The sequence below is a fragment of the Hylobates moloch genome, unplaced genomic scaffold (assembly GCF_009828535.3).
Source record: "Hylobates moloch isolate HMO894 unplaced genomic scaffold, HMol_V3 SCAFFOLD_9, whole genome shotgun sequence".
Taxonomy (NCBI): domain Eukaryota; kingdom Metazoa; phylum Chordata; class Mammalia; order Primates; family Hylobatidae; genus Hylobates; species Hylobates moloch.
Genome location: NW_026652284.1, coordinates 112,922,812 through 112,939,565, shown reverse-complemented (window position 1 = coordinate 112,939,565; position 16,754 = coordinate 112,922,812). Strand labels below are relative to the sequence as shown.

Genomic DNA, 16,754 nt, shown 5'->3' with positions numbered 1-16,754 from the left:
GATATTGGCAATTTTTATGGTTCAACCCAAAGTATAAGGATTCAGAGCTAAGTAGCTTCATTGCATCAGTTTACTGTATTTTTACACAGCTCACATAGTCTATGTTTCTTGATATGAGTAACTTTTATAGTTGATATAGATCGTCTCAATGCAGGTGCTGCCTCGGGACGTAATGAAACTTCAACCCAGGTACTATTTAAGCAAAAGTTGGAAAGTCATGCATCGGAAAAGCCTCAGAATGGACTTTTGTATTCTGTAGAAAAGTGAACTCTATTACTGCCTCCATGTTCCCTCCCAACTTTCAATTGTGTGGCTCTATGAGAGTTAAAATAATGTAACATTATTAAAATGTTAATTTGTTCCTTTATGCCTATCCCACAATTGAATTTTCAAGTAGTTGATTACATTTCTCTCTGTGGATTCAGGAAACTGTTAGTCTCACATTATCTAATTTACTAAACATATTTTGGCCCTTACAACTTTTCCATTAGTCATTCCTAAACACATTTAGCACAAATGAATAAGACGATGTTTGATATTAATGAGCATTGCTTCCTGGAGGAAGAGCAACCGAGGACTGCAGGTACAGTGGGAAGCCAAATGTTAGGATTCCAAAACCTTGGAACACTGAACCTATAGTCCTCTGCTTGGGCAAATTCGATCTTATCAGAAAAGGTAACCTACTATTAATATGAATGTTGACATTAAGATGAATTTCAGTGTTATTATGAATGTTGGCATTAAGATGAATTTCAGTGTTATTATGAATGTTGGTGTTAATATTTTGCTTACAGCTGACTCCTTAATTCCTTCTAACTTTTAAGCTTAAAACAATCTTTGAAACTAAATGAGCTGAAAATACCTTTTAAAAAGAAGAAACACATTTAGATTCTGGTGCACAGCAAATTCCCTGTGAATAAAAGTTCCAAATTTGTGATTCTATTTGCATTTCCATGAACACAGAGTCTTTGTGCTTATTATGTGACAAATAACAGTGTTAGAAATGGGGTGTTTTAAGGCTCTAATTATGCATATGCTCCCATTCTCATTGGTGCATGCATTGCAATGTAAAGCTGTACAAAACTTGTACTTTGGGTTCAAGAGCTTTCTTTTTTTTAAGCTGATATTTTAATGAATTTTAACTAACATTGACCTCATTTAAAGGAATTAAAATATTAAGAAATTTAAAAGGTGCTAAGGTGCCATTGCTCCTTGGGAAGCAGATTCTGAAATGCAGACAAGCGTGCAAAATATGTATTAAGAAGTGCCCTGGGGGTCAACACCTGGAAAGGGGGGGAAGAAGCCAAGAGTGGGGAAAGGGAGAAGTTGAGCTGTGATGCAGGCCCAACAAAGGTGTCAGTCAACATCTCAGTGAGCTCCCTGGCCGACCTGAGTCTTTTCAATTGGCCAAATCAGGCACAGGGGGGTATCCTCTAGATCACACATTGATCAGAGAGATTGGATTGTAGACCCCCAAGTTCTCACACTTACATGAGAGTTCCAGGTCCCAGGCATGGTAAGGAAGGAGCAAAGAGTTCCAGAACTGAAAAGATCATGTGGTCTAGGCCACAGAGGAATTATGGGTAGTTGGTATGGACAAGGTTGTTCACACCTGAAGAAGAATCCCGGTAGCCCATCACATGACCAACACACATGGGTTTGAGGCTGACTGTGGTTATGTTCCTATCTCTCTTGCTAAATAAACGAATTCAAATTAATTAAAATTTAATAAAATCAAAACTTTAGTTTCTAAGTTGCACTAACCGCATTTCAAGTGTTTAGTAGCCACAGGCAGCTGGTAGCTATTGTGTTGGATGGCACAGAGCATTTCCACCAGACATATTGAGATATTAGGAAATATTGAAAAACAGAATTGCAGAAAATTTTGCTGGACAGCACTGCTCCACATGTATTACATAGCCACATCTCTTGGAGGTCTTGCTGCATCCCTGGGATACTTCCAGGAGGAGGCCCCTTCCCTCATTCTCTCTCTCCTTCTCTAAATCTAAGGAGAGTCTCTTTTTATTCTCCATAAAACGTTAAGAAATATCTTCTTAATTCTATTTTTTAAATTTATAATTGACATGAATCTGATTTGGTTAACTATAACTGGAATCAATAGCAACTGAAAAGTTTTTTCATTCCCTTAAGGGAAGGCCAGGAGATCAGGAAATACTTAGATTCATCCCACTCATTCAGTTAAAGAAAAAGAAGAAAACCAGTTGTTTTCATATTTAAACCATATAGACATTCATACTCTGCCAAAGTAACATCCACAAATATAACATTGGTCAGCAAAAAATTAATGGAAAGCAATAAAATTACATTAAGTCTATTTTAAAACCTAGAAAATACAACATTTTAGACTTAGCCTACTCCAAAATAAACCATGTTTGATAATACAAACCTTTCCATGAGGCACCTTCTATTAAAGAAGTAAACATTATTTTGGTAGCTTTAGTTGCCAATTCTTCCGTAGCATTCTTCTATGAGTTTTGTAATGCAGACTGCATCGCTTTTGAAACATTTCTGAACAAACCCTTCTAGCCTTGATATTTAATGTCTTTAGTAGCATTCATTATTTTTTTCTTCTGGAGCTTCAGGAAAAGTCTTGCCGTCCACTTGTGACGTTAAGGGTATTATTTTCCCCCAGTCTAGTGTTCAAAGCTTATATTGAAAGGGTGGAGCTGAAGATCTTTCCACAACGCACATACACCCTCCCATGAGACCCATGGGAAGAGGAAGATGTACTTCTTATGTTCATGGTGTCCAGTGAAAGGGAGCTGCATGGCATCACACATCCATACACGTGTTGCATTTTTACAAAATATAATAGAAAATTATACAACTGCACGATGTAAAAGACTAGTCTTGCACCACTGTATGATGTTGACACAGGAAAAGGACTGCCATCTAGGAGTGGGCATCCATCAGAACCCAAACCTCCCCGAGTTTGATGCTGCAGTCTCAGACAGGGAATCATTTCTTCATTGGTTCATTCATCATTTATTTATTGAAGCATACACATGATAAACAATGGGCTAGGCTTTGGGGATTTATTGGAGCCTGTAACCAAGAATCTCTAATTAAATAAGAAACAAATTACCCCATGTATTAATATGATTAAGTGTCCAACACTTCAGTCTAGTAAAACTTAGATAGGAGAATGTGGCTTAGTGTTAAGGCTAAATTGGGGCTCCCAATGCCCTTCCCAAATATATACTGTAAGTCGAGATACATGCCTGAGCCAGTAGATGGGAGGCAGATGATGATAGACCCTTGAAGTCCAAGCCTAGTCTTTTCCTTAATCAGTTGCGTGAACCTGGATCACAGCTGTGCAGTACACCAAGTCTCAGGCAGAACAGAGAAAGGCAGATAGCCCTCATCCTTGAGATAATGACCCTGCCCATCAGAGAGATGTGGCGGGTGAATGAGTCATTCCCCTGCCATAGAGAAGGACCTGGTGAGGGTGGAGGGAGAGGGGAATGGACACCCACTCCAGGTCACTCCTTGAAAACAAAAGGCAGATCCCATATTGGGCACACCCAGGCAACATGAGAAGAGAGTTTTTAAACTTCTCCTGCTAGCAATCCCTGTCTCATAGGAATGTTGAAGGGTGGAGAAATTAAGTGAAATACAGTGTTGATATTGGTAGGTGTGTGCCTAGCACATAGTTGGAGTCTGACAAATAGCAGCAGGTTCTCTTTTCCTTCCCCTCTCTGATGTCTTAGGAGTTCCTTGAGAGGAGATACTGGGTCTGAATAATTTTTGCAGTATGTTTGTTGAATGGAATCATTTTATTTATTGAGACTTCAACATGCTTAGCATTGAGCTTGTTTAGTTTTAAAAATATTAGAATTATAGGACTTTTTAGACCAAAAAGGGGCCTTTCAGATCATAAACCGATTCCTTCATTTTGCAGCGGAAGAAACCAGGGCGCAGTGAGCTGGGAGAATGAGGATTCAAGCTCCCATCTCAGAGTGCTTTCCACTTTTCACTAGAAGCACCTCAAAGGCAGTGTTTCCATCACATCTGTATCCCCAACCCCCCACAAAAGTATCTGGCATGTTGTTGTCTTGTAGATAATATTTGTTAAATACATGAATTCACCATATCTCCTGCTTGGCCTTTGGCAGTTGTAGATAGCTTGTGGCTTCGCGAGATTCTTACAACAGATACAATTCATGATATAACCTTCTCTACACTGCATATAGGGGCTTCAAGTTTGAGTCTTTCATGGAATATGTAGAGAAAAAATTAAAATGTTTCAGTAACTTTTAAAATACATATATGTATATTTTTAAAGGTACATCAAGGAGTAATGCACCACTTGGTGTGTGTTTCATTTTTATTTCAGGTAGGAGAAGTAATCACAGGTGGTCAGCGAGCATTCAAAGCTATGAAAACTACCTCGGACAGGAGCAGAGAACAAACAAATACAAGGTACCACCCTCCCAGACTGTGCTTAGCTGTATTATATTGTTCTCTTCATTGTCATTTGTTGGTTGGAATGCAGCTTCCAAAATTGTGCAATTATTTAAAGTTCTGAGATGATTCATACCATGAATGTTAATGTTTATTTCCCAAACCATAGACTCTTGCTTTGTAGGGCTCCTCATCCCTAAAATCAAATCTGTGTATATGCAGGTCCCAATGTCTCGTCATACTATAACAACTGGTAATGTCAACACCGATGAAGGCTAACATTTACCAAGTGCTTGCTTCGTGTCAGGTGCTATTCTGTGTGCTTTACCCATATTAAATATGTTTAATCCTCATAATTGTTATGCTCAGTTTCCAGTTTTGGGAGCTGAGGGAGGGAGAAACTTAGAGTGTACTGAAGGTCATGTAGCCATGACATGCTGGGACAACCTTGCTGGTACCGTTGCTGTCACTGCCTCCCTTTTATGATCCGTGTGTCACTCCACAGATGCCTCAACTCTCGGGGGTACTAGGGCCCCTCCTGTCAATCTCCTGACTGTTGGTCATTTTCTGACTTTTGCTTAAATTCCTTTCCCAACAGGACCCTCACCCTCTCAAGAGAGGATTCATTCCCTTCTTGGTATCCTCTACTGTTAAACAGCCTCTGTCTCTTTGATTCCTAAGTGAAGGTCCAGGCTCTGCTTCCTGGAGACCCTCAGAACCAAGCCAATCTCCCTTAAGCAATGACATCCCTTAAAGTAATTTGCACAAAGCTCTCCCCTTTCTCAGTTCTTTTCTAGAATGAGATCCCAGTTCTTCCAACTGTCCTTCTGCTTCTTATGATTTTCAGACTCTTATCATCCAGATGGTAAAATCTATTTTGAAGTAAGGCAAACTATCTTTGTGATACAAATGTATATGCTAGAATTACCATCATAAAAATACCTGAACAAGAGCTATATTTATGTGTTGCATAATAAAGCAGTCAGGCATTGGTATATTCAAAGACAACTGCTGAAGTTTTGTAGAGACTTTTAAACATGGGGTTTGCTTGAACAACAGGTATGCAATTGAATTCCTACAGGAAAATGGGTTGCTGTTTTTAACCTTGGAAATCCACTCTATTTCCCAGCTTAGTGATTTCCATTGCACATACAAGATTCACTGGTATTATGTCTATTATGAATATTCACAGTCATAATTAACCCCCAGCAGCATCAACACATGGAAAGAGTCTGAATCTAATTTGTGAGGAATCAGCAATGGAAAGCCAAATCATTGCAAACAGTTCGGAGCTGGTTTTCAGACCCCAGGAAAACTATCATTACTGTGATTACACTTGAGGATTCAAGATGTCTTAGCACGATTCTTCATAGTAGTCCCTCCTGTGGTATTTTTGCAAAGCCTTTCTTTTTCATTTTGATGACTGAGAAATGATCACACCACAATCACATGTAAAATGCCTGTGTGAAGGTAGTTTATGGTGCTCCTTAGTCACTGGCAAAGTCTATTGTGCACGTTATCCCAGCTTCAGGCTGGGCAACCCCATTAACCAAGCAGCTGCCCATTAAAGCTGCTCACAGGGACTGGGGTCAGGCAGGGTTGTTGGTTTTAGGCAAAGGACTGTAGATGCAGCTGTCCACCAGGAGGGCCACAAGAGGCCCCTTCCCCATCTCTTGGCAGAGTGGTTTGTTTCTCATGCTGGGGAGAAAGTGAATGGAGGGGGAGGAGCAACTGGAGTAGGGTTTTATTCATCAGGTCATCAGTGACCTCTTGTGGTCCCATAACACTGTAAAATGAAGGAAGATGCACAAATTTCTCCAAACGAAGGGATTTATTGAGTGCTGACTCTGCTACATGATGCTATGTGTTGTCTGTCTTTCATCTTCAAGAATAACACTGCAGATAAGTGCTATTATTTCTAATTTACTGAGATTGAGAGGTGGCATTTGCCCAAGATGTCAAAGTTGATAAGTGGTAGAACCAGGATTATAAAAACCTCAGGCTTGCCTTCTTCTTCTTCTTCTTTTTCTTTTCTTTTTTTTTTTTTTTTTGAGGCAGAATCTTGCTCTTGTCAAGTGCAGTGGCAGGAGGCTGGAGTGCAGTGGCAGGATCTCGGCTCACTGCAACCTCTGCCTCCTGGGTTCAAGCGATTCTCCTGCCTCAGCCTCCCGAGTAGCTGGGACTACTGGTGCCTGCCACCATGCCTGGTTAATTTTTGTATTTTTAGTAGAGACAGGGTTTCACAATGTTGGCCAGGCTGGTCTCAAACTCCTGACCTCCTGTGATCCACCTGCCTTAGCCTCCCAAAGTGCTGGGATTACAGGTGTGAGCCACCACACCCAGCCAGGCTTGCCTTCTTAATCTCTTCCTGGTGTCACTTGATGAATAGAAGATTTTGATTTTAAAACAATCAAAATTATTAAACTTTTTTATGGTTAATTATTTTATGTTTGTTCTGTTCTAGAAATTCCATCCTGCCCCGAGGTCATAAAGGTAGTCCTTTATGTTGTAAGGCTTTATACTTTTGCTTTTCAGATTTAGGTATACTTTGAGGAAACGTCTAATCCATCAGGAATTAAGTTTGTTTAAAGTATGACAATTTAATTGTTCCCAGTGTGGGTACCCTACTGTCCCTGTGTTTCTTATTAAAATGGTTATTCTTTCTACATTAGTTACTAAGGCCACCTCTGTCGTGGACCAGGTGTCCACATCTGTATGGGTTTGCCTCTGGTCTCTATTCTGCTCTACTTCCTTATTTCCATAGTCTTATAACGAGTTTTAAAACTGGTAGGAAATGTCCTCTCACCTTATTCTTCTTGAAGAGTGAGTTGGCTAATTTTAGCCCTTTGCACTTACATATATATTTCAAAATCAACTAAGCAATTTCTACTCACATACAAACACACACACAGGTATGTATTGGGATTTTCTTTGGAATTGTATTGGCCATATAGATCAATTTAGGGAGAACAGTTCTTATAGTATTAGTATCTCTCTGTCCTTTTTTTGATCTTATTTGGTATCTCTTTGTAACTTTTCCATAAGCATATTAATGTTTTACTAATTTTTAGGTATATGATATTTTGATGCTATCACAAATGTATTATTTATTTTATTTTTTTTCTCTGTTGCTGGTATATAGATTGCAATTTACTTTTTCATTGTGGTAAAATACACATTACCTCAAATGGACCACTGTAATCACTTAAAAGTGTACAATTCAGTGGCATTTAGTATATCCACAGTGTTGTGCAACCATCACCACTAAGTAGTCTACTTTTGTGTTTGATTTTGTAGCCAGCAACTTTACTGATCTCTCTGATTTTTTTTTAAGGTATCTGTGGGTTCTTTTAGATGTTCTGTATGCCTGCAGAGAACCACAGCTTGCCTGCTTTCCGATTGATCCTTATCTCTTGTATTTCCTCTTCATGCCTCACTGCACAGGGAAAGGCCCCAGGATAGTGTTGAGTAGTGGAGTGAGGGCAGCATCTTTGTTGTTCTGCTAAGTCCAGAGGGAAGCTTTCGTTTTCCGTCTTTTACTAGGAAGTCTGAGACATGTTATTTAAGCATAGTAATTGTAGTGGTTTTATAGTTCATGTTTTCATATTCCAATATCTGAAGTTTTTATATTTCTATTTCTGTTCTTGCTAATTCTATTGGTTCTCTTGCTTTTTTTTTCCCTTGAGTAGTCGCCTTTTTTGTTCATTTATTTTTTTTTTTGAGACAGAGTTTCGCCTTTGTTGCCCAGGCTGGCATGCGATGGCATGATCTTGGCTCACTGCAGCCTCCGCCTCCGGGTTCAAGTGATTCTTGTGCCTCAGCCTCCTGAGTAGCTGGGACTACAGGCATGTGCCACCACGCCCAGCTAATTTTTTGGTATTTTTAGTAGAGACAGGTTTTTGCCATGTTGGCCAGGCTGGTCTCAAACTCCTGGCCTCAAGTGATCCGCCCGCCTCAGCCTCCCAAAGTGTTGGGATTACAGGCACGAGCCACTGTGCCTGGCCTAGTTGTTTATTTTTTACTGTGAGCTACTGCATATAAAACAGTTCTCCGAGTGACCTTGGACCAACCCTTTCTCCCCACTTTCTTAGTTGTAGTTCACAGGAATAACTGTGGAATGTGCTGGGAATACAACATCTTGAGATAAGAGGGAGCTGGCTGAAATAGCCTCAGTTCTGTTTCAGTTCTGTTTCCCCACTCCGGAAACATACGTCCTTCAACGCTTTAGCCCAGTGATCATGTGGTCCAGGGGTATACAATCTAGGATGGGCTGCTTCCTGGGGTCCTTGTGCTGTGGTGCAAGTGGGGCATGTGCAGAAGAGATGCCATCTGCTTCCCAGGCAGCTTCCCTGAGCCTTGGGGTGTAGCTCCCAATGCACCTGTGGTTTCTGTTGTCCTCTGCTGCCTGTCTATAAGTAATAAATCTGCTTCATGTAGCCTGTTGTGTATGGGGGTGTTCTGTTTTACTGGACTCCGGCAAGCTGGTAACCAGTGCACAGGGAGCTTGCTTCACACTCCACTGCCTAGGAAAATATTCTGGTGGTTCCTTAGAGGCCTGGGAGGTACTTGGCCGGGGAACATTGGCATGTGCTATAGAGAAAAACACTGCCAATTTGGAACCACTTTCATCTCAATTCAAGATTGAAGATTTTTAACCAACAGCTGCTGTAAACTTTCTAGCTTGTGGTGACAACTCAGTTTTCCTCTGCCCCACTGAAGCAGCTTTCCTCGAAGTGCCTTGTGGAGGTGAGCAGTGGGCATTTACTTCTCATTCACTCTTAAAACAAGAGAAGCTCTTTGGCACTGCACCCTTATTATGGAGAGGGTGTCCCATTAGACTGCCCACCTGGCATGCTCAGGGCCTTGGCCTCTGTCTTCAGACTCTGTAAGGTCAGATTGACCAAAGCACAACTTCAAGGGCTCCCCAAGTGCTCTCAGGGCAAAGGTGACTTCAGGTCTCTGCTCCTCCTTCTGAGTTCCCACTTTCCTTGATTTCTGACCTTGCAGTTCCTTGTGATCTTATCAAGTCTTTCATGATCTCAAGAAAGTTTTCAGTGGGAGGTGGGAGTCTTTGGTCCAAATATGCTAGCTTACTAGGAAACCAGAAAAAAAGTTCTTTATGTTTTTTGATAAAAGGAATGAATCTCTGATGTGTTTTGCACTTAGTGATTGATTTTAGGCATTTTCTTTTTTCTTGCTTACTTCCATTATGTTAAATCTGTTGATTTTGTCTTCCAGCTAGCTATTCTTACTGGATTCTAGAAGTGATGTTTCTGACAGTCAGGTGGTGGGTAAGACCAGTGATGGGCATCTGTCCTAGAGGCCTCTGGCATTAAGGCGGGGAAAACAAAGGTGAAAAGGCCCCTCTCCCCTTTATTTTGGAGATTACTATGATCCTCAAGTGCCCCAGGCTTAGCTGCTCACTGTTTTTGACTCCAGAGATCCATGAGTAATTGAAATCCTCTATTGTGATTTAGTTTATTCCTCACAACATCTGAATTAGGTGTGCCACAGATGACAATATACTGGCTAAGTTCTTGGCTTACTATTGAGAGCCAGGATATATACTGGGAAATGAGGTAGGCCTTTCTTCCTCAAAGTCAAGGACAAAATAATTATAATAGATGAACTTAGATATATACTTAAAACACAAATATCATAGCCTTTTAAGTAAGAACATAATAATTAAAAAGTAGGGCTTTATTTAATAATGACTATAATGAAGGTGTTTGAACTTCCTACATTTGTTTTGGAATAAATTTTCCAAACTAGAAAGTGCCTGGCCAGGCATGGTGGCTCACACCCTTAATCCCAGCACTTTGGGAGGCTGAGGCAGGTGGATCACCTGAGGTCGGAAGTTTAAGCAGCCTGGCCATCTTTTGGCAAAACCCCGTTTCTACTAAAAATACAAAAATTAGCCAGGCATGGTGGCATGCACCTGTAGCCCCAGCTACTTGGGAGTCTGAGGTGGGAGGATTACTTGAACACAGGAGGTGGAGGTTGCAGTGATCCAAAATTGCACCACTGCACTCCAGCCTGGGCAACGGAGCAAGGCTCCATCTGAAAAAATAAAATAAAAAAGTGCCATGTCAATGTCAGTGGCTATTGTTATTAACATCATTATTAATTATTTGTATAACTGAATAACTATACTAAATGATAACTACAATTATAAAAAGCTACGTCATAACTGGTCTAATTTGCCTATGTAAAGATTTACATTAGGTTATGGGATTCCTGGTTCCCAGGGAGATGTTGGCATTCTTTTCCCTGTATTTCTGTATGTACTGATAGATGACATTTGGACATGACTTGTATCAGGATATATTTGGCTATGAGTAATAGAATACCTAAGATAGACTTAAAAATGTAGGATGTTTTATTACCTCAAATAATGATTATTCTGGAAGAAGATGCTTTTATAGGTGGTTCGGCAGCTTAGCAGTTAAGACCCGAGGTTAGCATCTTTGTATTCTGTTGGCCTTTCCTTGAGTGTCACAGATGAACTCTGGAGTTTCAAATAGCAAATCCTCATCTTAGCACCCCCCATAAGAAGGAAGGCTTGGTAGGCAAAGTGGTAGCTCCCAGGATGGTGGTTTCAGTGGGGGCATCATGGCTGGAAGGGCACAGTAGGAGTTCCTAGAATGTTGATAATGTTCTGCTTCTTAATCCACGGTGCATTCAATTAATGAAAGTTTCACCTTATGATTTGGACACTTTGCTATACATGTATTGTGCTCAATAAAAAGGCTTAAAAAGTTATTAAAATCACCACATAATAAATGATATATCTGTGCTTGCCCCAATCCTGAGCCTGACCCTCAGCTTCAGCTTCTAATGGACCCCTGCCCCTGCCCCTCTCCCTTCTCCCACATCTGCATCAGTGAGGTGGGGGAAGGGATGGGGGGTCTCAGTGATGGTGTGAGCACCAGATAAGACTGTGAACATACAAGTTGAGTATCCCTTATCCAAAATGCTTAGGACCAGACTTGTTTTTTATTTTGGATTTTTTTAGATTGTGGAATATTTGCATGATACCAGTTCAACATTCCTAACTGGAAAATCTGAAGTGCTCCAATGAGCATTTCTTTTGAGCATTATGTCAGTGCTCAAAAAGGTTTAGACTTGGGGGCATTTTGGATTTTGGAACTTCAGATTAGGGATACCCAACTTATATTGAGAGATGATTAAAAACAGCAACACATCCCTTTCAATTCACCAAAACAACTGGGTTGATTTGGTCAGTCAAATTGTCTCACTTGGGCACACATCATATAGCTTCTTTAAGTACAATAATGATTATATAACATCTCTTTTTGCTAATAACAATAATATTATTTTATCTACTTAGTAAGGTTATTGAGGATAGGAAGACAGCTTTTCATTTTCAGTCTCCAGGACACACACAAACTGTGTGCATAGTAGGTACTCAGTAAACACTTATCAAATGAACAAGTACATGAATTGTGAGCAGCCAATGAAAGAGAAGGTAAATTATCTTGTATGTGACAAATAGCAATTAAAGAAAAATTGGAAATTTAGACAGCAGGGCAGTAACAAGGAGTAGTGTCAGTGTTCTGTTTTCTAATTACATTTACATGACACTAAATATAATAAATAGGTTGTTAAACATCATTCCCTTACTTGAAAAAGAAATCAGTCTCTAACGTTCCTAAAAATAAACACACTCCCTACTACTTGAGTATCTAACAGTGAAAAGAAAAATGTGGCGGGCGAGGTACCCCAGTTCCCAAGAGTCGTAGCACCGGCACTTGCCACAAAGCCAAAGACTTTCCGCGTCTTACCTTAAACACTTCTCCAGGCAGCCTCCCCAACAGATTACCTTACCCAGCCATCCAAGCTTCCCTCACTTACCCAGTTCTACCCTCACTGGACTGGGCCAGACACTCCCGCTCCTTCCCCCATCCCCACCTTGGGTACCTCACTCTCTGAAGATAACAGGTTAAGAGTAAGCAGAACAAATGTTTTCTTACCTTTTGCCAGTGTTATCTCTCTGGAATGTTCTTCCTCCTCAAAATCTTGGAAAATACCACCCCCACCCCGCCCCCAGTGCCAGGTGCCAAGTTCCCTTACTCTACGATTCCTACCGTAATTCTTTCCAGGCCTTGGTGATGATTGTCTCCTTGTGCTTCAACCTGGCTTGTTTATCCTACTTGCAGAGCCCTTGCCACACTGGTGCAAAATAGCTGAGTATATGTGTGTCCTCCTCATTTGATTATGGGCACACACCATGTCTTACTCATCTTTAAATTCCTAGCACTGATTACGGCACTGGGCACCTAAAAGATGTGTGCCGAAAAGCATACTGAATTTCATAACCAACTCTTATCCATATCCTAGTACATATTGACTGATGCCACCCTTTTCCTACATGGCACTGACACTTACGGAATGCCTGCTGTGTTTCTGGCACTTCTCTGTGTCCTTTACATGGACGAACTCATTTGATCTTGACAACGGCCTTATGTTCATTGTCATCCCTATTTTAAAGATGAGGTCTTTGAGGCACAAAGTGGCTGAGTAACTCACAAGGGCCAACAGCTTAGCGGGTAGGAGCCAGGATCTTGCAAGCTACCCTAGACGCTCTACTGCCTCTTGACTTGCAGTAATGAACTTTGTTTCTTGATTACCAAGAAATAAATGAGACGAAAGAGGGCCTAGCAGGTTGTGGGTTTACTGTGTCATAACACAATTGGTTTCAATATTCATGCTGACCTGGAGAACTGTTTGTTTTGATGGATATAAGCTTATGTGCCAAATGTCAAGAATAGAAAACTCCTCTTTATGCTGTGTGTTTGGTACCTAATTTTCTATGAGGAACAGTATGGGTGATGTTAATACCAGAGATTTGGATTCAGTTCCCAGCTAGTTCTGCCTATGTTTATCTGTGGGAACTTGGCTGACTATTCCTCTTGTCCTCCCACTGGGTCTGAGGATTTGATGACACAAGTAAAGGCCTTAGCATGGGGCTCAACAAAAGGCAGTGTGTTGAGAGTCCCCAAGATGATCCCCAGTTCAGAGATTAATTAGAGGAACTCACGGGATTCAGCATATAATCACACTCATGGCTAAGATTTATTGCAGCAAAAGAATAGGAGGCAAAATCAGCAAAAGGCTAAGTCCAGAAAAAGCCAGGTGCAAGTTTCTAAGAGTCCTTTCCCTGTAGAGTCACACAAGACATGCTTAATTCCTCCCGCAATGGGTTGCAACAACACATGTGAAATGTTGTCCATCAGGGAAGCTCATTAGAGATTCAATGCTCAGGGTTTTGTTGGGTGCTGGTAGGCACCCTCTGCCTAGCAGGTGCCAATGTTATGCAGTCCCAGAAGGAAAGCATAAACCAAATTGACTGCACACATTGCAAGGCATAGTGAGCGACCCCGATTGTTTAGGGAAAGTTTCATGTGGCTGTAGGGAACAGCTTACCAGCTAGTGCCAAACCTTGCAGGCCTACCTTCTAAAGATATTCATCTCTGGCCTGCCATGTTTACTGTTTTCTGCACAGTCAGCCACCAACTTTATGATGACTGACTATGCAGAAAAGAATAAGCAGCATCATAGCTGATGCCACAAAACTCTATTCTTTTAAAGGCAGGTGGTTCAGTGAATACTGTGGCATCGAGGCATCTGAGAGGAAGGTGTGTTCGGGACATGACCATTCATTGCTTTGGAGCGTTAATTCCCCCTTTACTGCTCACCCACATTCCTTCACATCTTTCAGGGCCTCTTCGGATTCCCACCTCTTTCACCCCTTCAGAGGCTACACAAGCCCCTTTCCATTTCTTCTCCCTCCTGTGGCATATAGAGTTTATGGTATGCTGTTTGGGCTTCTGAATATACTATTTTATATTCTTTGTATATTTTGTATTTTTTCTTCAGCAGGTCCTTGTGTATTTGTCAAAATAGTGTGAAGGATCAAAAACTCAAATGACTTCAAGGGCTAGGCAGATTACAGAAATGAAGGGAGATGGTTGCAAGGAAAATAGACAATTGACACTTTCAAAAGAAAATGGAACCTTCCTCCCCTGACAAAGGTTGTTCACGGAATGAGCTTAGTCTGAGGACATCAGTTTAGAGCTCCTGAATTCGATTGACTGCGATTTTCTTTAGGTCAGAGATAATTTCATATATAATTTTATTATTTCTCCAATAGAAAAATAATATTTTTTTCATCTGTTCAACAATATTTATTCAATACAGCCATATGCCTAGGATAAAAGATGAAAAAGACAAAATCTTTGCTTCAAATATATCAGTATTGTATGAAAACAGACAAAGAATGAAACAGGTGTATAAGAGTGTCATAAATTCTATGTTCGAGCACTACACTGTGCTATTAGATATTACCAGGGACATTGTCTATTTGCACAGACCGTGATTTCCCTGGTGCCTGTACAGCACCTGGAATATCATAGATATTTAACATATATCTGTTCAATGAACATTTGAATGAATAGTGCAGTGATTCCAAAACAATTTGACTGATTATCAATATCATTTGAGGGAACGTTATAAAAATACAGGTTACTGAGCCCAACTCCAGACTTATTGAATCAAAATTGCGGGGAATTCAGCTCAGAGACCTGATTATCTACAGTTTTCTATCTGACCATGATGTTGGGAACGTTGGCCAACCGAGGTGCCCCCTTCTTCTGTTTCATGCTTGCTATTGCTGAGAGAACTGAGTGAGTGCAGAAGGTGCAGGTTCTTGTGGGAGGAGAGGTTTGTGGGGCTACACTTTGCTATGCACCTGAACTTGTCGTGTAGATGCCCCTGCCAAACCCCTACAAGTTAGATTGTCTGAAGCAGGAGGGTCCAGAAGCCTGATGAGCTGCATTCAGGAATAAGAGCTGCCTGAAAGGATTCAGTTATTGATCTTGGCTGTAGGGCTTTGCCTGCTGTATCATTTCAGTTATCAAATACAAATTCTTAGGGAGGTAGAGTTTCACAGGTGACATCTCCTCCAACTGCCTGTGCATTAGCAGAAGCCCAGTAACTTTTGCTTTTTTTGTTTTTTTTAGAACTTTTCTTCTCCACAGGTCAGAATCTTGATTCTACAAGGCTCTAAGCTTCTTGATGCTAGGGACATTCTCTCCTTTTATTTCTATGCTCCAGGGATATTACTTGCCAATGTTTGCTGAATAAATGGATGGGTGAGTTGAATCTATTTGAAATTTTAAATGATGTAGTATCAGTTTCTGTTTGTCTTTTTTTGTTGTGGTAGAAGCAAGCACATGGAGAAACTAGAAGTAGACCCTAGCAAGCACTCATTCCCTGATGTGACTAACATAGTTCAAGAGAAAAAACACACACCCAGAAGACGACCTGAACCCAAAATTATACCAAGTGAGGAAGACCCAACCTTTGAAGACAACCCTGAAGTGCCTCCGCTGATTTGAAACATCTGGCTGCGTTGCCATTGGCTGAGACCCACCAGGTCCAGTTTTGGTTGGTGTAGAGACCATATGCATATTATTCCTGGGATAAACACAGTTATTTGTCAATATCGCTACTCCAGTGTTTTAACTCTTACTTTGCATAGTAATACCCTTAAGCTAGCTTAAAATTAAAATGTATGTCTTAAGTGCTATAACTCATCATTTACCTATAATAAAGGGTTGGTATTGAAAATGTTTAGTAAGATCATAGAACTATTGCATAAAACATTGATTATAAATCCCAGAACTGTCTACTTATGCAAAGTATTAATTCATAGATAAAAGGACTGAGTATTAAATTGGTACTTCAGCAAATTGGTCAAGCTTAGAAGTTAAAGGTATAATTTCAGACCCAATTGGAATACTTTAATATTATTTTAAACAGCATTTCCATTTTCCTTCTCATGATGTGTATGCTTTCTCTGGTGGCATGGTATAATGGCAAGAATATGAGTTTTGAAACCAGACACTCTATATTTGGATTCCAGCTCAATCACTTTGTAAAGACCTTCAGCAAGTCCTTTAATTCTCTGAGCCTTAGTGGCTTCATGTATAATCTGGGAATAATAACACTTGCCTCACAGGTTTGTCTCAAGATAAACTGCAGAAAGCACTTAGTACAGTGTCAGCCATACATTTAGAGCCTCCTGTCTCTCTCCTTCTTCCCTTTCTCCTCTCTCTCCTCCTCCCTTTCTCCTCTCTCTCCTCCTCCCTGCTCCTTCTTCCCCTCCCTCCCCAATTACTTTTCTCCCCTTATTCTTTTTCTTCACCTTTTTACTCCCCATCCCACTCCTCCTCCTCTATTTCCTTCTTTACTTCTTAAATATCTTACCTCTTCTTTATCTAGAACATTATGAATTCAATATTTCA

At 40.6% G+C, this 16,754-nt stretch overlaps 1 protein-coding gene across 2 annotated transcripts in view; it reads left to right on the top strand.

Annotated features, from left to right (window-relative positions):
* Positions 1-15,958, top strand: part of DNAAF11 (dynein axonemal assembly factor 11) — a 103,382-nt gene extending 87,424 nt beyond the window's left edge. The window contains exons 11-12 of one of the 2 annotated variants that reach the window (XM_058444416.1): positions 4,362-4,443; positions 15,671-15,958. In XM_058444416.1, the coding sequence (XP_058300399.1) occupies positions 4,362-4,443; positions 15,671-15,845 (257 nt within the window). In that variant the 3' untranslated portion in view covers positions 15,846-15,958. The remainder of the gene's footprint in view (positions 1-4,361; positions 4,444-15,670) is intronic. The other variant, XM_058444417.1, reaches the window with a different exon arrangement.
* Positions 15,959-16,754: the final 796 nt, after the last annotated feature.